The 23,054-nt window shown below is 46.3% G+C and overlaps 1 protein-coding gene across 2 annotated transcripts in view; it reads right to left on the bottom strand.

Annotated features, from left to right (window-relative positions):
- The window catches only part of LOC116796792 (mitogen-activated protein kinase kinase kinase 3-like), a 77,887-nt gene that overhangs the window by 25,269 nt on the left and 29,564 nt on the right, over window positions 1-23,054 (bottom strand). Inside the window, exons 3-5 of one of the 2 annotated variants that reach the window (XM_032707701.1) lie at window positions 16,795-16,904; window positions 7,043-7,086; window positions 5,948-6,047 (exon numbers count right to left, since the gene is read on the bottom strand). In XM_032707701.1, the coding sequence (XP_032563592.1) occupies window positions 5,948-6,047; window positions 7,043-7,086; window positions 16,795-16,904 (254 nt within the window). The remainder of the gene's footprint in view (window positions 1-5,947; window positions 6,048-7,042; window positions 7,087-16,794; window positions 16,905-23,054) is intronic. The other variant, XM_032707709.1, reaches the window with a different exon arrangement.

The following is a 23,054-nucleotide window of genomic DNA, read 5'->3' as shown; positions in this document are numbered from 1 at the left end:
TGTTTTCCTGGTAAGTGGCCGACTATTGCCCTCATATCTCCACAGGGAATTTGACCCTCCTGACATTGCTGTGTGGTGTACCATGTCCTGCAGACAGTCTGCAAAGCTTCCAATGCCCAACAGCTGCACTTCAGAGGAGCTCTGTGGCCTTCTGCTGCCCTGGGCTAAGAATAAAAGCACAACTTCTTGCCCTTCATTCAGGGATATTCTGCCTAATCTCCTAACAAACAGGACTCAGCCCCTGCAGGTTGCCTCAGGCACTGGCACTGGATCCAGGCAACACAGCACATGTTACACTCATGGCTGTGCCAAAGTACACAGTAATTCCACTGACCAAAGGGACCGAGCAGCCACAGCTCCCAGTAGGCCCTCACTGGTCTCACTGGGAGCCACAGCTTCCCAGAACTCCTGAAAGGCAGCTCAGCCCTCTGTGTGATGAGGGTTCACGTCACCAGCCACAGCAAACACACCTCAGGGCAGCTGCCACAGGAGATGACTCTCAAAAGCCAACTGTGACGACCTTTTTGATGCTGCCAAGGGTTTGGCTGTTGGCCGTAGGCAAATACACCTCAGACTGTGTGCTCTGAGGTGAGGACTTCAGGGATGACCAGGTCAAGAGAAAGTTGTGGTCCCTGGCCAGCAGAGATGAGGTTTCACCTCAGGAAACTGCTACAGTCACTTCTTCCACCCAAGGACTGCAGCCTGAGCCTGCCAAGCTCCACCTTAGGCGTCTGTGTGGCAGCTGTTTCTACCCTGTGAGCACCTTAGTGTTTGGATTGGGTTTCTCCTCTCCTGTCTGATAGGAAAGTTATCTTCCATCTCTGTTTTGTAGGTAGAGAACTGAGCCATATGAGGGCCACCTACTTCATGATGAACAGCAGGCTTAACATCATCATCATGGAATCATTTAGGGCAGAAAAGACCTCTAAGATCAACGAGTCCAACTGTCAACCCAGCATTGCCAAATCCATCAATAAACCATGTCCCTACATGGCACATTTACATGCCTTTTGAATACCTCCAGAGACAGTGACTCCACCATTTCTCTGGGCAGCCTGTTCCATTGCTTGACAACTCTTTTGGTGAAGAAATTTTCCCTAATATCCAATCTAAAGCTCCTCTGGTGCAACTTGAGGTCATTGCTCTGTGAAGAAGGACCTGGGGGTCCTGGTGGACAACAAGCTATCCCTGAGCCAGCCGTGTGTCCTGGGGGCAAGGAGGACAATGGTATCCTGGGATGCATCAGGAAAAGCATTGCCAGTAGGCTGAGGGAGGTGATCCTGCCCCTCTACTCAGACCTGGTGAGGCCACATTCGGAGTGCTGTGCCTAGTTCTGGGCTCCTCAGTGCAAGAGAGACATGGAGGTCCTGGAGCAGGTTCAGCAGAGCTTACAAGGTTGATCAATGCTCAGTGGAGCATCTCTCCTATGAGGAAAGGATGAGAGAACTGGGCCTGTTCAGCCTCGAGATGAGATGACTGAGAGGGGACCTCATCACTGTCCGTCAGTGTCTGCAGGGAGGGGTCAGAGGATGGACCAGGCTCTTGTCGGTGGTGCCCAGCAGTAGGACAAGTGGAAATGGGCAGAAACTGATGCACACAAAGTTCCACCTGAATATAAGGAAGAACTTCTTCACTGTGCAGTGACCACACACTGGAACAGATTGTCCAGAGAGGGTGTGGAGTCTCCCTCACTGGAAATATTCCAGAACCATCTGGACATAATCCTGTGCCATGTGCTCTGGGATGACCCTACTTGAGCAGGAAGGCTGGACCAGATGACCCACTGTGGTACCTTCCAATCTGACCCATTCTAGGATTCTGTGATTTCTTCTCATCCTGTCACCTGTTACCTGGGAGAAAATACCATGGTTCATGGTTACATTTTGGGATCTGAATGAACAGCCTGTGTTCGCAGCAGATACCAGACAAAGATGGTATTGAATATTTCTCCCAAATGCAGTGCTCACTCTGCCCCCTTAGGCAGCAGAGGTGAACAGATATTCTCCTGGGGCACTGCCTGACCCTCTTGAAGTTCATAAAGGCTCCACAGCAAGGCTCTGCATCAAGCAGACAAGGCTTCTCCCCTACACTCACCCAAACAGAAATGAGGATGGTGGAGAGCTGCCTTCCCTCATTTCACCACCAGGCAGAATTTGACTCTGAACTGTAAGTACAGTCCCACTGCTTACACATCCCTTTACTGAACTCCTCACAAGTGCTCAGAGCAACCCCTCATTGCTGCTCTGAACAGAATGTTCTGCAGGTCATTCCATCTCACTCAACTATCACAACATGACCATGTTTGTGTGCCTGCTTCAGAGGAGCCAAAAACAACAGGCAGAAATTGCCCTCTTGTAAAAGGGACTGGAGCCAGTATTTAGCTTAGATTTACCTATTACCCATAGCCTGGCAAGTAGATTTCACTCCATTTGGCTTCCAGACTGTGGTACATATGGATATCAGGAACAGGTATCTGCTAGGCATGAAACTCAATATAGACTCATGTAGAACCATGGCAGTAATTGCCAGGCTGTATTTCCAGTGACTGGGTTCATTTGATCTAAAGAGAGAGCAGCTGTGACGAACAGCAAAGTCTACCTACACAGAAGTTTCACTAAATAGAGCTTATTATGCTCTCGTCTTGTGTTTAAATAGCACCTTCCCCTGGAGCCTAATGTTTAGTGTTTAGGGACTTGGTAGTCACCGTAGGTTAAGAAAGTGAGTGCAAAGGGTGAGTTTTCACCGACTGCAACAGCATTGCCAGACCTCGCTCTGCAAGACACCGCAGAAAGCCAAAGAATAGTAGGAAACGGGGTTGGGGAAAAATCTGGGAGGTCAATTAGTTCATCTTCCTGCCCAATGCAGCACCAACTGGCATCAACAATTCTCGACAAATGTTTGTTAAATATGCTTTTATCTCCTCCCCCACCGTAACGGAGCCTCTACCACTTCCCCAGGCTTTAACTCTCCCTAAACTAACTGGTGCTGAGGGACAGCCTCAGAGGAGACAAGCACAGGGAGGTCAGAAGGGAACTGGTGGACGAAGTCACATCGCAAGTTGGTCATGGAGACAGACAAGGTAACACCTAGTCACACCTGGAGCAGCTATTTAGCAGTGCACAGAGATCAAATTCAGACAGAGAATTTGCCACAGAACCCAGCACTGCCAACTTCACCACTAAACTGTGTCCCCATGTGCCCCATCTACACGCCTTTTAAATCCCTCCAGGGGTGGTGACTCCATCACTGCCCTGGACAGCCTGTTCTGGTGCTTGACCACCTTTTCAGTGAAGAAATTTTTCCTAATATCCAATTCAAACCTCCCATGGTGCAACTTGAGGCTGTTTCCTCTCATCCTGTCCCTTGTTACCAGAGAGAAAAAACTGACCCCCCACCTGGCTCCACCCTCCTTTCAGGGAGTTGTAGAGAGTGATAAGGTTCCCCCTGAGCCTCCTTTTCTCCAGGCTAAACATCTTCAGCTCCCTCAGCTGCTCCTCATCAGACTTGTGCTCCAGACCCTTCCCCATCTCCATTGCCTTTCTCTGGACATGCTCCAGCATCCCAATGTCCTTCCTGTACTGAGGGGCCCAAAATGTCCCACCAAGAAAGCCAAGTTCATGAAGCTGTGGGAAGCAGGTGGAAAGCAGGTGGTCCTGAGATTATGGCCTACCTTAGACACCCAACTTCAAGATACTAAAAGGCAGGTCTGTAAAGGGGCACCACAATAGCTAAGTTTAGTGCATCCTGTTATCCTGTGGATTTTACAGTCCCAAATTAGATACCCAGGACCTTTACAGCTTGAATGAGAGCGTTAGAGCCTTTCAATCCATAACACAGCCAGCTGTCCAACAAACACCACACCATGCTGTCCATGGCCAGGACAGGTTTTGCCCTCCTGCACCTCAGAAAGATGAGCCCAGCCTAGAACTAACAGGCAGACATGCCCATGTGGTACACCCATGGCCAGGCCCTGCTCTTATCTACACCAGCCTGAGCCTGCTGATTCCATGGTCCCACCAGGATGTGATTCATGTGTGCCCCTGCTCCACCCAGCTGGCATGCTCATCCCACTGATCTTGGCTTCAAGACTCCTCCTCTACCAGGACAGGGACTGCCAGTCAGTGAGATTTTGCAGGGGCCTGTTCACCTTAAGTATAATTTTGGTCTACAAGGTGCTACTGCAAGAGAGGTGTCTGATGGCAACAAAGAATTACTGCACAAGTGCCTTTGAGCATAAAGAAAGGTTGAAACATTTAACTGTAATGAGTCTGTGGTCAAGCTACCCCTGAGACTTGCAGTCATGACAGAACCAGAAAACCTGACCCAGAAGACGTTAAGAGCCAGATGCTGGGGTGTCAGCATGTGGACGTGTAGGCTATTTCCCCACAGATCACTCTTGTCTGTTTATAGTGTTTCCACGACAACAACCCTGAATTACTGCTTCTCAGACATCTTCCCGAAGCTGTGGGTTCTCACAAGGAGGAATTTTTATATACAGAAAAACAAAGCACTGGAAATCATCCACAGCACTCAGAAGTCAGGAGTACTCAAAGGCCTGCTTGTGGTCCTGCTATGTGCCTGTGCACATGTCCAGAAAGATGGTCTCCAACATGGGATAAAATGCATTATTTAAGCTTCTGTTTACTGTTGTTGGAAAGAAATCCTCTTCCAGTGGAAAGAAACCTGGAATGAAATGAGTCATTCCTGGAGAATTCAATGGCAGGCTTTTCCCTGGAGGGTTGTCAAAGAATGCCCAAGATTAGAAACCTGACTGCCTTCAAAGTGAAAACCCAGTGGCCATTCTGGTATCATGAGGTAGCTATTATAAAGGGAAAGGAACTTTTTTTTGTGGATCAAATCTCTATTGAAACAGAAGTGAGAAAAAAAGAAAGGGAAAAAAAAAAAAGAAGAAAGCTCTCTCCATAACCTCTCTCTCTATTCATACTTTGATGAAAGGCTGTAGGTCATTTACAATTAATACTTGAACAAGCAAGCTTTCAGGACAGATCCAAAAGGATTTGTGTTTAAAAGCCCACCTCTTTGTCATCTGGCCTTCTCCTCCTCCCCAAAGCCAAACCCACCTTGAGAGTCCAGCAGCTCCAGATGCCTGCCAAGATGCCTCTTATGGCAAGATGCCTCAAGAAAACACTGAGCACACCAAAACAGATGCCAAGGATTTCCTCCTTCTAGGTAACAGCCCTCAGCAATACCCTCCTTTCACACACTGCTGGGCTCAAAGAAAAACTGGAAAAACACAGTGGCCTCTGTTATTGAAAAAGGATGGAGGAGAAGGGTCTTCAAGCCTTAAAATGTAAGGATTGCAGGGGGAGGGTTTCTTGGTTGCTTTTATGTGGCCACAGGACCTGCTAGAGGAATGTTCAGTGATGCACATTTCACTGCAGCCCCAACCACAAGAACATCCACGTCGTTCTGGGGCTTTGGGTGAAACAAAGTCAGTGCTAGATAAAAGTACACTGTGTGAGCAGCCCTGTCCCTCTGCTCTGGACTGTACACTCCTGTAGTTGCCCCTAAGATGGGAAGGCTTCACATCCCTCTTTCAGTGAGGGGAATCTTCTGTTCTGAGGAAAAGACAGTGTTCCAGTGTGACTATTTAATAGGCCTTACTTGAAATAGGCCTTACTTTGAGAGGGGAAAAGCCTGGCTTGGAGTCTAGGTATCCATCTAAGCCATGGCCACACAACAGCTCTTGTATGCTCACTAGCTGGGAACCACAAAATAAGGTTATTTTTGTTCACATGCAAGTACAACACATGGTGGACGAAGTCACATCGCAAGTTGGTCATGGAAAAAGACAAAGTAACACATAGTCACACCTGGAGCAGCTATTTAGCAGTGCACAGAGGGCCTTCAGAACAAACCACTGCTCAATTCTGAAGTTGGCACCAGGCACCTTAAACCTGCCCCATAGGAGAAGGGAGAAGATTACCTCATTGTTCACACAGACTAAGTCCATTGTCTGTCCAAAAGCATCCGTGACCTTCTGCACCACTTCTTTGAATTTGACTGGTCTTGGAAACTGGATAATCCTGTATATGCAAACAAATACAACAACAGTCACAATTTAGTAGAAGCATACTGAAATTTGGGATTCGACTGACAATTCAGAAGAAAGGACCTGTGTTCTATCATGAACCATAAACCCTGGTCTTTGCTTCTACACTCACAGAAATTATGCTCGTCTGCAGTGCCCAAGAGGGGACTGGACCAACCCTGCAAGAACATCTCCCAGAAATCCTAGTGCAGCTCCTCTCCTCCCTCTAATGTGAGGCATAGGTGGAAAAGAAGTCCAGCAGCCCTTCCCTGTCAAAAACCCAGATCAGGCACTGGTCAGTGATATTTATCATCTCCATTTTCAGCAAGGGGCTCTGAACAGGAAGGAGGGATGGAAGTGGGAATGATGCGGTTTTGGCATCCTGTGACTGTCCTGTACCATCACATGCAGCAGTTCTAAAGGTATGTACAGCAGGTTCAGTCTATCCCTACAGTAATTTAAATTTTCTTTGGCTCTAACCTGCAGCTTGGACCATCAGCCTGTGTCCTGCCCTGTCACAGTCACCAAGCAGAGGTGATTCCATGAAAATGTCAAGCAGGGAAGGGCGGACAAGCTTTAACTCCCAGCCCTATTTTTATGGGACCCATGCCCAAAATCTGGTTATCTTAAGTAAGTGTCATAGACTGCTAATCAAAGAACACATTTCTGCAGAGTTCCAGCCCCGCTGTGGTTCAGCAGGGCTCAAGAATTAAAAAGAGAAAAGGATCCAAGTGTGCACCCTATGTCCCTTGTAAAAGAGGCATTTAATGACTTCCAGCTTGGAAGCACTTCTCCTGCGTGCAAATCCCAGGAGCTACTTGTGGCAAATGGGATAACGAGGCAAGGCTCTTGCACATAAAACTGTAGCTGATTTTAGGGGAGTGAATCCTGCTGTGAGCTCATCTGCAGCTGGCTGAAGTCAGCAAGATGATGTTGGGTAAAAAAGGTAATTTGTTCCCGTACATGTGGGGAACTGGGTTGGGTACCTACCTTTTCTCTCCTTCATATTCAAACTTGATCCTGACATTTCGCTGCTGAAACAAAAAGCAGAAAATGGTGAGGTCCCAAACTGCAGCCCAGACTGACACACAGATCCAAAGCTCTCAATGAGACTCCCCTAACTCCTATAGGCATCTGGTTTATTTAGAGCTAAGCTGCCTGCTGGACTCATGGACTTTGGGGACACTCCATGTTGCTGATAAATGTGCTTGTCAAAACAGAAGGTCTTCTGTAAACAAGAAGACACTCACCTGTATAACTGTTAGTTTTAATAAAATGCTTTCATAAAGTGGAAAACTGTGAGTGCTCTGAACTCATTTGGGAACAAGGCACTACTATCAAAGAGGCCAACATGTCAAGTGTTTGATGTCTGTCCACCTTCAGCATTTCCCATGGTTTCACCCCAGTACTTTTCCACTGGAAATCCAAAAAGCAGAGCTCAGAGGGATGTTTACTAGAACACAGGAATATCTGAGGCAAAGACTTAAGAAGTAAAAGCAAGCATCCCATAATGGAAGTGGAGAGACAGCCTTGGATTTTAAAAGCCAGCAGTGCTGAGATGGTTGTATGGGTGGCTGTTATTTTGTTAGGACCTACAAAATGCAAAGTGTATCAGGCCCACTACACTGTACACAGTAAATGCTCACCCTGAACTGACCCATTGCTCATCCCAAGAGAAAACACTAAATTTGCCCAAAGAAAAGCCAGTGAAGTCACAGGCAGACTGGACACACAGCTGTGCAGGGACTAGTAAAAGCTACTTCTCCCATCCTCTATTTGTGCATATTTAGCACCAGTTGAGACCACAACGAGCCTTTTCATTCATTCAGCTTCTCAGACCAGGCCTAAGCCAAGCATCCTTCTAGCATCCCTTGGATCATTCCGGGACCTTCCGACGGCCTCCAAGGCAGATCAAAACCCTCTTTACTTTCCAGACCAGGTTTAGTCACCCCAGTTAACCAGCACTCTGCTCTTACTAGTGCACACAAGCCTCCTCAATCAGTAGTTTTCTTCTCATCAAATAAAAAAGTGCTGTGACCCCTCCCTCCGAGGTGTAACACCAGGCAGGGCTCAGATCTGCACTGCCGGCATCTCACTGGGATAATCCCAGAATGGGTGGGTGACAGCCCTTCCTGAGCAGAGGACTTATCTCTGGGCCTGGATTGCCAGAGTGTGAAGGCACACTTTCCATCCCCACAGAGGCAAAGCAGAGCCACAGTGAAACAGCTTTGTTTCTAACGAGGAGAATGAGCTGGATGGGCGCCCTTTGGTTTATTTTTAAACTGACAGCTCCTCCAGTTCTGCAAACACCCACTGAAGTTCAGGAAGTCAAGGCTGGAGGCAATTCTGTTGAAAAGCTTTAAAAAAAACAAAACAAAACAATAAAACCCCCCAGCAGATTCAGGGTAAACATGTTGGATCACCCAAAATGCATCCTTTCTATCTCTGTTCTTGGCATTTTCTGTGCTTCCGGAAGGGCTGGGAAGAACCAGTGCTGGGACAGTCACCAAATGGGGCACTCCAGCGGTGTTATAGGCCTGTGCTAGACAGGTAGTTACATCACCTCGTTGTCTAGAGCCAGTTCTCCAGATCCACAGCGTTTGGACAAACTCCAGGTTCATTTCCAGAACCAGGCCCAACATCTAAAAATACCAAATAATTCTAAACCAGTCTAAACTTCAAAAGGAGAAGAGATGACCATAACCATCCTAGTGTTGAAGGTCCAAATCATTCTGGAGAGACAGGCAAATACAGGTGGGTTTGCCACCATGGATTACCTCTGCTGGACAAAAAAGAGGTACAGGCTCTTTTATGCCAATTTTTATTTGCTTGTGCCTTTCTGAACACGCCTAGCTGGCTCATTCCTCCTGGATGCTGGTAGTAAATTGCCCAGTGTGGGTTCACTGGCTGTAACACCAGAAAACTCTTCTCTAAAGCAAGAGAAAAAAATCAGGGCAAGGAACTTTCGAGGTTTCTCCTGACAAAGGAGCAGGACGTGGAAGGGAAAAAGCTCTCACAGCTCTGGCCTCGCTGCAGGAAACCTTTCTAAACACAGGTTTCACTTTCAGCACAGCCCCGAACGCTGCACCGAGCTGGGACACGGCACACGCTGCCTGGTTGTGCTGAGCAACACAAATTTCACAGACAAATAAGTTTTGAAAAACAGCTTGTGGCTGGAAAATGTCAGAACACTCGTCTAAAGCTCCAGAGAGAGAGAAGAAAATGAAAAAAAATGAGCCACGACCCTGCTGCATCCTTTTCTTCTACATCAACAACAAGGCTGATGTGCCGTGGCCCGGAGCCAGCAGGAGGACGCCAGCTGCCCCACACTGCTCTGCTCTGCCTCTGAGCAGAGCTACAAACACCCCGGCTGCAACAGGGGAATGAAAACCCACTTCATTTCTTAATTGCATAATTTTTTTTTTCCGTATAAAACAAACTAACCTCTTGCATCCCTCAAAGAAAGCAAGACCTTAAGCTCTCGAACATTTGCAAGATGGATAAATACATATTTATTACTCTGACAAGTTGGTTACTGCTTTATTTTTCATTCTTCCCCTAGCTTGCTCACATTTTTGACCCACAGCTCAAGCTGAATTCGTCACTGCTATCAGCAACAAATACTTTTTTCCTTTTTAAAAAAAAAAAAGAGTGGGCAGTGCCCAAAGTACTAGGAAGTCTCAGGGGATGCAAAGCACTTCCTAAACGCTGGAGCAGGCTGTGATTTTTTACACCCATGGAAATCTGGTTTGGAGCAACTGGTTTAAGATTACACAAGGAGGCTGGGGCACCGCCAAGTACTGGAGTAAAATCTCCTGCAACTCTGTACCCAGAGCCTCAAATGCACCATCGAAGGGAAGGCAGGGTCAGCACCTTTTCTGTAAGGACCTCAACACTGCACGCAAATGTTGAGGTGGAAGAGGTGTGGGTGGTGGAGGCTGGTGGGTTGTACTCACTTCTGCAATTTTGTGAGGAATGAAGACAGTGAATCCTCCTTGCACAATCCGAGTTGTACTATTTACCCTCCCTGCCATCAGATGTTAAATGAGGTTAAGGGCAGCCCTGTCCCCCCTCATTTGTTGGTGTTGGAGAACAAGCCAAGACATCTAAGAATGTCTTAGTGGAGGAGAATGTCCTCAGTGGAGGAGAAGGGTAAGGACAGTCAGAGGCACCAGCCTTAAATCCTGAGTTTTGGCAGAGCATTTCAGCAATGGTTTCATGGAGCACTGGGAGAGCTGAGGCAGGTAATGGAGCAAACAAGGGAAACTGAGGCACAAAGGGCTTTGGCTGGGGGTATGAAGAGAAAGCCCAGCCTGGAGAGGAGAAGGCTCCATGAAGACTTTATTGCAGCATTTCAAAATAAAAAGGGGGATTTATAAGATGGAGAGAAGCTTTTCACCAGGTCCTGTAGCGACCAGACAAAGGCAGCAGTTTTTAACTGCAAGAGGCTAAATTTAGGTTGGATATAAGGAAGAAATTTTCCATGCTGAGGTTGATGGGACACTGGCACAGGTTGCCCAGAGAAGCTGTAGATGCCCCATCCCTGGAAGTGTTCAAGGCAACGTTGGATGAGATCTTGAGCAACCTGATCTAGTGAAAGATGTCCCTGCCCACAGCAGACGGGTCAGACTTTACAGGCCTTTCCAACCCAAACCACCCTGTGATTCATTCTGTGAAGCCGAAGAGTGGTAGAGAGAAGCACAAAATTTAGGTGCTTGGTCTCCTGGGCTGTGTGTAGTGAGCAACTTTCCCTCTCCACGTGCATTTCTGTACGACACGGGGCACGCAGGAGCCCATGTCCCGGCTGGCGCCTGCAGACCCTGCTGCGACACAAACAAAATAAGTGACAACCCTGACAGGAAATACCACAGTCATTCCCTTCGTTTCTAGAATAATTTCTTCTCCAAAATGCTTGGACCGGCATTTCCTCCAGCCCTGCTAACAAATGGTATTTTACTCTTTCTTGCCATACGCCTCCGAAAGGAAAAAGCAAAGCCACCGCAGCGGCCACAAACCCAGCACCATCTTTCCAGGCTTTCCTTGAGGTATTTTTAGCTCCTTCCTCAAAACTTCTAATTTCACAAAGAGAAAAGGCCACAGCTGCCAAGCTTCAGAGGAATCCCTGATGGCAACTGAGGGGGGAAAAGGGGCAAGTGCTTCTGCCCACTCGGCTGGGGACCATGTACCCCGGCAGGCTCGGCCAAGCTCGGCCCCCGGAGTTGGAGCAAGCAGCACTGAGCACTGGTTTAGATTAAGGAAAATGCTGGAAAAAGATGGAAAAAGTGTTTCCAAGCGAGGTGAATCATGATCTTATACAGAGATCCCCGAAGAGCTGACTGCTGTTTGTAATAAAAGCACACACGGAGAGCAGGAAAACAAGCCATTAGGCCTAAAATGGAAGCGGTTTTAGAGAAACAGAAGGTGCTGAACACTCTTTGCTGCTGCACAATCAGAGGGTTGATCAGATTGGGGTCCAAGCTGAGCAATGCCTGTGGAGAAGGCTGTTTAATGGCATAGGGACACCTTAACTGCATCAATACCACTGATGGTAGGCAGGGAGCCAGCAGAGGAGGCAGCCCCGCACCTCCACACCTGCCCGTGTGGCACAGAGAGCTGAAACACCTAAAACTGCCACATTGCAAAACCCCAGACCAGCACCAAACTCAAAGACTCCCCCCAAACTCAGCTGCCCTCAGAAACAGTGTTCTGGTCAGACCCCACCTCTGTGGTTTGCTTTAAAGCTGCTCTTGTCAAATCTAACCAGAGGACAGCTTTGCCCATGCTAAGACACCACAGGGATGGGGCCTTTGGATCACTTCTTCCACCCAAATCCACAGCTGCCTCACAAACCATCTGGGACAAAGCTTCAGACTTCAGCATTAACCCTTCTGTGGTCAAGAAAGGCAGGAAAATCATCACAAGGGGCCTCCTATTCCCTTTGGTGCTGGTCCGAGAGGGGCTTATTCCAGCCTCGCTCATACCCACCCACCAGACTTTGGGCACTTATTTTGCCTCAGTTTCCCCCGAGGTAAAAGAGCGACAAGGAAGGACACCCACTTCTGCATGCCAGAGGGTAATCAGAGGGATTATTTTCACTTCTCTCATTTTCTTACTCGCTGGATTAGGAAACAATGAGGAAACCCCTCGGAGCCGCGCGCAGCCTTCAGGCGTTAGTGCTCGGGTTACTCCTTTGTACAAAGCCACAAAGCAGTGGGATTTCTCCCCAGATTCTGGCTTTGGCTAAGAGGAGTCAGCACCACAGGGCCAGGCTGGGGGGGGGGACTCCTGCACCTCCCCGAGGTGCACATTGTTTGCATTAGTGCTGCGCTCGCCCCTACTTTCAGCAACGGGACGTTCGTTCGTTAGGAGCCAGACAGCTGGACCGCGGCCCCAAACCGCAGTAGGAGATGACTAATGCGCGTCATTAGGAATTATCTGCACAGAACCCCCACGCACTCCGGGTTGTTCAGCAATCAGACAGAAAGCAGTTTGTCTGGGATTGCCCCCTTTCTCCTTTCGGGGGTAGAAGGTACAATATACCCCCGTCCCCCCCCCCCCGGGTCCTTGAGGCTCTTTTCCTCTGAAAATGCAAGTACAGCATGTGAGCAGCGCAGAGGACAGCAGAAAAACCGTGCCTAGAAGGTTCACTGCTCCCTGTTGTAGATACTTCTGGTTTATACAGCAGCAGAAATCACAGGCTTCAAAATGTTTATCTAAAGCCACCCACCTGGCAGGGAATAGCTTTATTTCTCATTGGTATTACCCTCTTCACACCCAAGTCAGCTCCACACACAGACAAGGGAAAGCCTCTAAAATCCTTGGGACTCCACTGCCTTTGCCACCTCTAGTCAAGGCTTTCTCAATCAGTGCTGCTCCCTCTTGGTCCCTTGTTTTTGCCCCCCAGGTGGGGAAGTTCCTGCAGATCTCCTCATAGAGACTCCCATCTTCAAGGGGATATTTGTGGACCCCCATCCTATTCTTCAGATGTAAACTAGAGGTGATAAAGCCAAACACCTTTTAGGCTGCTCTAAGACCCAGAGAGAGCCCTACAACATGAGCTATATTTCATTGGATTATGAGCAAGCCTTGTCCTTCCTCCAACTTGCCAAACAAAAGAGAGTCCAGAGGTAATTTACTAAAAGAACAACTTTTAGGTCAGTCTGACATTTGATGTAAATGGAAAAATGTTTCTTATGAATATTGGATTTAATTGCCGTGGGAGAACTTGCCATCAAGTTCAGGTGGCAGAGGAGCTGCTGGTTGTCACCCACTGTGACAGAGGCCACGCCAGCACTGACAACCAGCTTCACACTGCAAATTGCCAAGTGCTATTTATATAAATGAGTGGAAGTGCACAGAAATAGATGCAAAATTAATGTTAATGCAATTGCTCCTTTCTCCCTCCATGCTTTGGTTCAGGATTTCTTAATTCTTCAGGGCTTCCCTTCTTATCCCACTCATCTTTTTTCTTAGTGATCAGAATGCAGATGTTCATTCTGCTGTTTCCTCCTTCTCCCCTTCAGAGCCATTTCTATAAAAAAATCTCCTTTGCTCAGTCCAGGAGACAACTTGAAAGGACTCCTTCCAGCCACGCCAGAGGATGCACGAGGAGCAACAAGATGATAAAAGGAATAACGGAAGAATAATAGTGCAAAGGTTGCAGGAGGAATAATGTCAGAATGATCCCTCTGTTCCCAAAGAACGGCTCCACTTTAACTCCCATGCAGAAGGAAAAGGGTGTCCCTGTCTATCCCTCTACCATTTTCCCACAAAACAGAGAGGCAGGACAACGTAGTGCCTGACACACCTGACCAGGACTCAGGAGATTCCAGCTCAGCCATCACATCTGCTGCCAGCTGCCCAGGCAATCCAAGAGAAGAAAATCAGCCACATCGTGCTGTTCTCATTTTCAGATTGTTCTACCACAAGGCACTACACATCCAGAGGCTCAGCCTCAGTCCTAAACTCATTTGTAAGGAAAGCAAACTAAGAAAAGAAAGATTTGCAATTTGCCAAGGGATGTTCATTTCCTAAGATGATCTGACGCAAAACCATCAATATTTTGGGGAAGAAATATTCTGGAGCACAAACCACCACAGACTGCTTTCTTGTGTGGCCCAGGCCTACCAGGAATACAGTCTGGCAGGCTTTGAATTTCAACTTCTGTCAAGAGAGCGCTAAGGAACCCCTCCAGGAGACAGGAATGAGATAGCATTTTGGTTGTGTTTCTCTGTGGACCAAAAAGCTGCTGCAAGCCACAAAGAACTGGCTAGTTAGCCAAGACATTCTTGTTCAAAAGTGTTTTTCACTGGAAATTTGGAACACTGACTAAAGGATTCCCATGCCTCAGAAAAGCATTTTTCCACAGAAAAGGAAAGATTGTTATTATTATTATTAATCGAACAACTGAACTTCCAGACCTAAGTAGTTCTTTGTGCGTGTGTTCCTGCAGGGCCTCAACAGAGGCACCAGCAATGAGATGATCAAGAGGACATTTTAGGACCTAAATGCCCCGTGCCTCACTCCCTTTCCAATAAGGGAGACTGTGCAGGACATTCTTCAGCTCAACCAGCCAACCTGACCAGAATTAAAAATAAAAGAGAAAGGAAAGGGAACACCAAGTACCGAAGGAACGACAAATCACTGGCAGGACGACAGCATTGCCAAAGCAATCTCTCCCCCACATCAATTTCTGTCCTAAAAAACAAGGAAAAAAAATCCCCAAACAACTCGATTAAAAGTTTCTGAGCTGCAAACGCGAACCAAGTCCCCACTAATTCCACCTACTTTGGCCACTCCCCATCTCCCAGACTAGACTCCCGTCGTCCCATGAGCCAGACTTGTTCCAGCTAGTCCAATTTAGTGAAGCAACAATTCGACATCCTCCAACGCCCTTCATCTCGTGGGGCCTGTTGGTCTGAATCCTCAGCTCCGGATGCGCGAGGAGAGCGGGATGCTGACTATCTGCATCTCCTCCATCAGAGAGCTCTGAGTAACACTGAGCACGCAGCTACAGCTGCCCCACTTGTGGATAAAAGGAAAAATCAGAAAGGAGGCAATTGTTTTTCCAAGCATCAGCGCTGTAATAAGAAGGAAAGTTTGATTCCCAATATAATAAAATTACACTCGAGTGGCAGCCAACTATTCGAAAGCTGATATCAGAGCACCAACTCTGCTGGTGATTTATAAATGAAGATACAGAGTGGGTGGGCTGTGGATATGAACTTCATTGCAAGATGTCAACTTTATGAAACTTCTGCAGATATTCAGTCAATGAAAACCATTATTCTCCCTATTTTCCACAAGTTATCTGGCTAACTGTGCATCTGCAGCTTTTACAGCACCATTCTCAGATGTGACAGCAGGGATTTTCCCCTCATTGTGCAAAAACAAGTATGTCATTTACGAGAGGTCTAAAAAGCTTTGCTGCCCTGAAAGCAACCCGAGATGGCTCGGTATGGTCCCCACCCATCAACGTGCAGAAAACGCTGCCCTTGGAGCCATCCAAGGCTGCGCTGGGTTTTCTGCTTCGCCTGCAGCTGCAGAGGAGCCAGCTCCGAATTTCTCTGGTCAGTCCTGTAAACATCTTGGACTTATTTCAGCATGAGATGAACACAAGTCCAGTGATTCAACTTGGACAGCTGCTACTGCCAGGACAACACACTTTGAGACAAGACATGCTACGTGCGCACGTGTTTTCGTCTGCATGTGTCTAGGAAGTCTAGAGGGATTCGGGATAGGATTTTTCCCCTCTGCATCCAGAGCTCTTTGTTTGTAGCACAAGCGCCATTAAAAAAATGCATGACGACAGTAAATGACAATTTGTTTTCCTCCTTGCTGGGCATTCAGCAGTTGCAAAGTTGTCTGCAAGCTTATTCTAAGCCACAGCACTAGAAGTGGAATTCCTAGTGGATCTGCTCCCATGCTTCTCCAGCAGCTTCCCAGTCCTCTTAATTTTTGTCTCCCTTTTTTTCCTTGCTATTTTGACAACTCAATTGATTTCTTCACAACTTTCATGTTCGCATAATATTTGTTCCATACACAAACAGGCTATTAAATCCAACTCAGCTATTATATCAATGTCAGCAAATAATTTCCGACATTGCTCAAGGGACAACGTTTTTTGTTCACCAAAACAACTCTGAATGTGCAACATGGCCAAAATGTTTGGGTTTAGGAGTGTAAAGATAAACACCAGTAATTAATAATTAAACACTTTATATAAGAATGACATTATTCCTCCCCAAAGAGCCTGGGTGTCTACAGATCAAAGTTGGCAGTCTGTCTTTCAAATATCTGAAGTCAAATGTGCATGTCATAAATACCGTATTTCATCAATGCTGTCAGTACAAAACATTTGACTTATCCAAGTCTTAAAGCTACACAGGCTGTAACAAGTTCTACTACTTTCAGTGCTAACCAACAGTTATAAATGCCTTGAGGTGGGAATTGAGATTAAAACCCAGTTTCAGGCTCTGTTGTTATATTTTTTAATCATCTGGGGCATCGCCCTTCTCTGCTCCTCTGTGATATGGTGATGCCTGTAACTTCCTTACAGCTCTTCAAAAAGAGATCCTAAAGCTTATGCCTTGGTAAAATTATGGTATTTGTGATGTACTGAGGTCCTTCAGCACTTGTTAACTTCAGTTCTAACATTTAAACTCTGCACTACCAGCATGGCAAGCACCATACCCTCCTCTTCAGTCTGTTGGAATTTGAGGTAGAATCAAGCAATGCCTTACCTGTTTACTGTAGTGGACGCTGGTTTTATTCCTGTTGTTGTCCAGCAGCCCCCCACACTTGCCCAACGCTGCCAAATCCTTCATAATAGAGTTCAGAGCTTCTTCTTCATCTGCAAAAGAAGGTGAGACAACTGAAGTGTGGAAGGCAACCTCACCCCCAGAACTACAGAGTAAAAGAACAGCATTGCAAAGACAAGCTTTCAATCCAAATGGATCAAGAGCCATGATGTCAAGCCTTCCTTTTAAGAGAGACATTCCAAGGCATTCCAGCTCATGGTGTCTTGGAAATACAGGTTCTTCACCACAGGTGAGCCAAATCCTCAGATCTTATTGCAGCCTTTCAGTTCCAGAAGGGGGCTTACAAGAAAACCGGAGAGGGAATCTTGACAAGGGCAAGTAGTGAGTGACAGGACATGAGACAATGTCTTTAAACTGACAGAGGGTTGGTTTAGATTAGATGTTAGGGAGAAATTTTCCACTGTGAGGGTGGTGAAGCCCTGGCACAGGTTGCCCAGAGAAATTGTGGATGCCCCATCCCTGGATGTGTTCAAAGCCAGGTTGGATGGAGCAGCTTGGTCAAGTGGAAGGTGTCCCTGCTCATGGCAGGGGGATTGGAACTGGATTATCTTTAAAGTCCCTTCCAGATCCAGTTTTTGTGGTGTATGGTGGTGCTCTGCAGGACAGAAACCTTTCAGGGCCCAGAAAGCTCATGGCAGCAGATGATGGGGCACAACACAGTTCTTTATCTCCTCCTTTCCTCCCTCTTCATTAAGGGTGTTCAAGAATCACAGCTGATTTTCAAAACCAGAGGCATCAAGAAACCACAGGAGAGGGCAAGGAATTCATAAGAAGAGATAAAGTCAGCAATGCTGGATAGAAGAAATCAGAGAACTCTGAAGGACCCGTTTGATCTGAAACCAATCTCCTCCTTTTCAACACTTTTCCATCTGTGGTTGTGGCCTCTTAAAGCAGCTCTGAACTGTGACACTGCAAAATACCAACAAGCTCTAAGAGCCCTGTCAAGACCTAGGGCAGGGCACACTCCTTAGGAGGGTGTGAGAACCCACTGCACGCTCCGTGTTTGTGATATACCCAAGACAAATACTAGGCATGTGCAGCTATTACTGTAAAAATACAAATACAGCTACAAATTTTGTCTAAAAGTGAGTGTCTCCAGGGACAGAACCACCCCTACACCAAGCCAGCCTGCAGATTTAACTCAAAGCCCACAAATATGTGAAAAATTACAAAAATTGTATGAAATCAGACAGGACCAGACCCAAATACTGAGGAACTTTCCCCAGGGAGGTGTATGTCCTGGATCCTCGTACTCAGATACAATATCATATCCTCTTTTTCTGCTCCTCCTGCTGGGCTCTGTCAGGATTGAAGGTGTGGAAAAAAAAAAGATGTGAGAAAAAGGCTTCTCATGCATGCTGTGCACCCAGAGCCATCTCATTAAAGAAATAAGGGGGAAAACTGGGGGAAAATGTTTAAAATCCAGTGTCACTTTCATTTTATTGCTCAGAAATGAGCTCCAATGCCTACATCAGACTATTAGGAAAATGCCTACATGTGTGTGTATATTTAGTATATAAACACATATCTATGTATCAATATTAAATATACAATTGATAAAATAATAAAATTCATACCAAAGTACATTAAAATACAATTCCTTTTCCTTTCCACATTTCCCTATTTACTAAAAACACAAGTATGTTTTTCCAAAGGGGTGGCAGGGAGAGCAGCCTGAAATGCCACAAGAAAACACTGAAAAAAAAGATAATTTTCAGTTCTAGTTCAGAAAAAAAGCCCAAAACAAACAAACAAACGAAACCCAAACCCACAACAAGAATATCCCGATGGCTTGGGTTTGGGGTATTTTTCTTTTGTTGTTGTTGGTTTTTTTCGGGTTGCTTGTTTTTTTTAAAGGACCTCTGGGACAAACACAGTTTTCCACACAGATTTTGTGGAAAATACCTGACACAAAAAAAAAAAGAAGAAAAAAAGCCTCTTTTTCTTTTTTTTTTTTTTTTGGAGAGGTGAAGGGAAAGGGGGGAGGGACAAGCTAAAACAAACCCACAAAACAAAACCTCTTACGCTGCCCTCCAGGAATTTTCCACCAAAGCCCTGATCTCTGCAATGCCCCTCGCCCCCTTTCTTTTTTTCCAGCCTGAGTGACAACAAAAGTTTCCTGAACTTTTTTTCCTGACACAAAACACAATCCATAAAGTCACGGGCAAACAGGGCTTCAACAGGCAGAGGCAGAGCCAGGCTTTTGCTACCAAAACCACCCTATTCACCACCACTCTCCCAACTCCAAACCTCCCTGGCCAGGCCTGGCAGCGTCTTCAAAGAGATTCATCTCTGGTTAATCCACCAAGGATAGTCCAGAACTTGCCCCAGGGAGGGACAGCAGGATTTGCTGGAGGGCAATAGTAATAATAATAACAAATAATAATAAACCAACAAACAGAGTAATTTCAAAGTTTACTGGAGTGGCTGTAAAGCCAATTCTCTCCATCCCAAGAGAAAGACCTGCAGCCCCCAAGAGTTGGCCCAAGCTCCCCACAGACCACTTGTGACAAGTTGTTTACCAAAGGGCAAAGCAAGGAAGGCTAACTTCCCTTGGACTTCTGTGTTCTTCTTAAACACCAAGGAGTTTCCAACATCTAGGAAAGGTTTGGTTTATGTGACATTGCCCTCAAAGCAATAAGTGAGTCTTTCTCCTCTACCTACCCATCATTTTTTGCCAATACTTTTTGCAACACAGTCTTCCGAGTCCATCAAACACAGGTTTAAAAATTCCTACTGCTGCAAACCCAGCTGCATCACTATGGAAGTCACATTTCTGAGGAAGTCAGGCTACACATCTCTGCCAGAAGTGACCTTTTGCATCTCTCCCAGCATAGCAAAGCAAGGAGAATCCACTCCCTTTCAGTAACTGCCTAAATTCAGCCGATTTTCAGAAATACCCAACCATCAACTTAAGCAGCCAAGAACCAGTGGTGTAAAACTGGGCTCCAGCTGCCCTGAATCAGTTATTGAAGGAAAAAAAAAAAACAAACCAAAAAAGAAGTAATTTCTTGTATTTGACTGTCAACTCAGCATCTTCGTTCCTCTATCTACTAAAAAGCCAATGCAAAAGAGCATTCTGAAGAGCATTTGAGGATTTTTAATTATAAAACATGGGTATTACTTGTCCAAAAAAACCCAAAATACACATCTGTGCCATCACTGCTACAAAATAAGGTAAGAAAATTTCTCTTTATATGAGCAGGAGAGGTTGTTTTCTACTGCTGGAGTGCGAAAGAACATGACTTACGCACAAGTAGAAATACAGTATTTCCTTGAACTAACGCATTTATATGTGCTTAAGTACTTTTTAACCACTTTTAACAGTGTGTTTTTAGTCCGAGAGAGCTGCAATTTCAGAGGCACAATGACCAAAGCCTCAACTGTTCAAAACAAAAACCCCCACACCATGGTCTGAAGCAACTTCTGAGCAGGAGAATGATTTGCATCATCGGTTGCAAAACCGACACTTCCCAGTCCTCTCCAGGACAGCTTTGCACAGGGACTGATGCCTTCCAGACTAAACCTCTTGCCCATTCTAATTACTGCTCCTGGGGTCTCCAAGCTGACTCGCAAGAAGGGTGGAGAACTTTGTTCCATGGAAATAAGCGGCCAGCTCAGCCAGTTCAGTCAAAATTCAAACAAGCACTGGAGCTAACTGGATAATTAAATCCAAATGACACTCCCAAGCCCTTCCAGAGAAAGGGGTGTCACAGGCTGCTTGTTCTCCATTTGGCTCAGTTTGAGTGAGGAGTGGGTGCAGGATGGATGGCTTTCCCAGGGGCAAAATGCCAATCATCAGGCCCAAGGGACAGGCAGGACCAAGATTCTCCTTTTCTAGCCCTGGCAGGGCTCAAGTTTTCTTCAGCCTTGTGAGAAGGCAGCATTAAGGCTGCACAGCAAACATCTTCCCAGGCTTTGCCATGGCTCCAGAACAAAACAGCTGTGAATTGCACACCACCAGTGAAGTATCCTCAGCGCTTGGATGGACTTGGAGACTCGTGGAAACCCTTCTGCAACGTGAGCAGGTTCTTGCTCCTGAAAAACCTTCTGGCCCAGCTTTGCTCTTGCACCATTTTGTACAAATTCACTTAAGGTATTGTAGGTTGACAGGATGAATTGTTCAATGATGTCTGCTCTCTCCCCAGAACACATATAAACAGGATTATTTTTACCATGGAAGATCAGGACAAAAAAAAGCTGATTACAGAGACAGCAGAAATGAAACATAAAAATAAATTGTGTTTAGTACTGTCCCTCTGTCCCTGGTGTCTCTTCTTCCATCCTTAGTTCTGTCTTTATTTTCAGCTATTTCTTTTAGTAGGAAACTCATTTATTTCATCCCTACTTCCCACCAACACCCCAATTTTGTGCTTTTTAAATCATCTCCCTGAGACAAAGCTCATTTGATCATGCTGCCAGCCCATCCAACCAAGGACCACTTCCAACCAAGAATAATAGATGTCTCAAAGATATTAATTTCCCAGAGGTTTGGGGGTGGGGGGAAATATCCATAGCCACATTGAAGAGAGGAACACACAGAAGTAGTAAGCCAAGAGCACTCCCAGGAAGCAACGGCCAGTGGAGCTGCAGTGGATATGGGAAGGTTGGGTTTATATTTTTATTAAAGCACAACTCATCCGTTTTGGCAGGATCTTATATCAAAACCAGAACACCTCCTTCTCTCATCAAGTTTTCAGTTCTGCGAGATGTTAAGACTCACAAGTCCCATACTCACTACCAATGTGAATCTGGAGCATTTGGCACTTGGCAAAATCAAAGAGCCAGAAGATGACACATCTCTCTGCCCTTCAGATACACGTTTCCGGTGCTGCTCCATGGCTCTGCTTCCAGAGTGCGTGAGGGAGAGAGGAACCTGGAGTTTCAGTCTGAGTACAGCCAGTTCACTGCTCTTGGAGAAGGAAAAAATAAAACCCACAAGGGAGAAATAGAAAGCCTGAAGGTCAACATGGACCACCCAAAACAATTCAAGAGTCCAGAGAGAAAGCAAATGAAGAAGGGACAAAGGAATAATTTAGCTGTGCTCAGATGGTCTAGACAGTGCTGTTATTGTTGGCTTCACTAATAGGTCATTACTAAGAGGCAGCTTACGGTAGTTCCATGAAGCTGCTTCCATCAACTCTGCAAAAATAAAAAAAAAAAAGGCACCAGCTGGATGGAGCCCACAGAAAGCCTGGAGAAGTAAAGTAGAGTCCTGTAAAACACGGTGAGTCCTGATCTCGGCCTCTCACACACACAGCAGGCAGAGTTAGGGACGGGAAGAGTCAGGGAAAAGTCCTGGGTGTTGCAGAAGGGAAGAATATTGTCCTGTGAGTCATTCCTGAGCACGGCTGGAGCGTGTGGCCCCGGGGCCATACCTTGTCACACCCAGGGATCCAGGGAAAAACCACAGACGTGGCCACTCGTGGCCGCTGAAGATCCCACTGTGCTTTTCACAGCCGTGGTGCTGATAGTCCAGTTGAGCCTTTCTGCCTGTGTAAACTCCAGCAGCTCCCTCCAAGGCCAGCATCCACCTCTCCAGAAGGAGATGCAACCACTGGGGATATCCCCAGGCAGAGGGAAGAGTTCTGTGAGGGCTGAGAGGGGATGGAGGGAAGATGGGGAGCCCCCCCCAGAAATGCTGTCAGCTTCAGTAAAAGCCCTTTCAATTGGTGAGACTTCGAACATATAGGGACAAAAGTACTGAAATGTAAAAAAACACAGTGAAAAGAAATATGGAACCATGTGATGATGACACTGACGATCCTGAGTTTGGTTTGCAGAGGCATCAGCCTTCCATTTTCTCTGGTTTTTGAAAATACACGTTTTTTTGGTTGACTGGCATACAATATTTATCATTTACCAAAGAGAAGCTGAACTGAAAGACAAGCATCACTCATTACCTGCAAAGGGTAGTCTCTGTCCTGATGGACTTTCAGCTACATTGTCAGATGGAGAGAGAGATGAGCTGTTTTTCATATCTCATTTAAAGAAGAGCAATTCAAGACAGACAAAAAAAAAAAAAAAAAGCCTTGCTCGAGACCACATGAGTCTGCAGAGCTAAATACATTAATTCAGAAAGGACTTAACCTGATCTAGCCTTCCTGGCTGTATACAAGGACCACAGAAATTCATTTAGCAGCCTCTACAACCCTATCTTGACCCAGAATCACTAAACAGCC

This window comes from Chiroxiphia lanceolata, chromosome 1 (assembly GCF_009829145.1).
Source record: "Chiroxiphia lanceolata isolate bChiLan1 chromosome 1, bChiLan1.pri, whole genome shotgun sequence".
In the NCBI taxonomy this organism is placed as follows: domain Eukaryota; kingdom Metazoa; phylum Chordata; class Aves; order Passeriformes; family Pipridae; genus Chiroxiphia; species Chiroxiphia lanceolata.
This window is presented reverse-complemented; position numbering and strand designations above follow the sequence as displayed.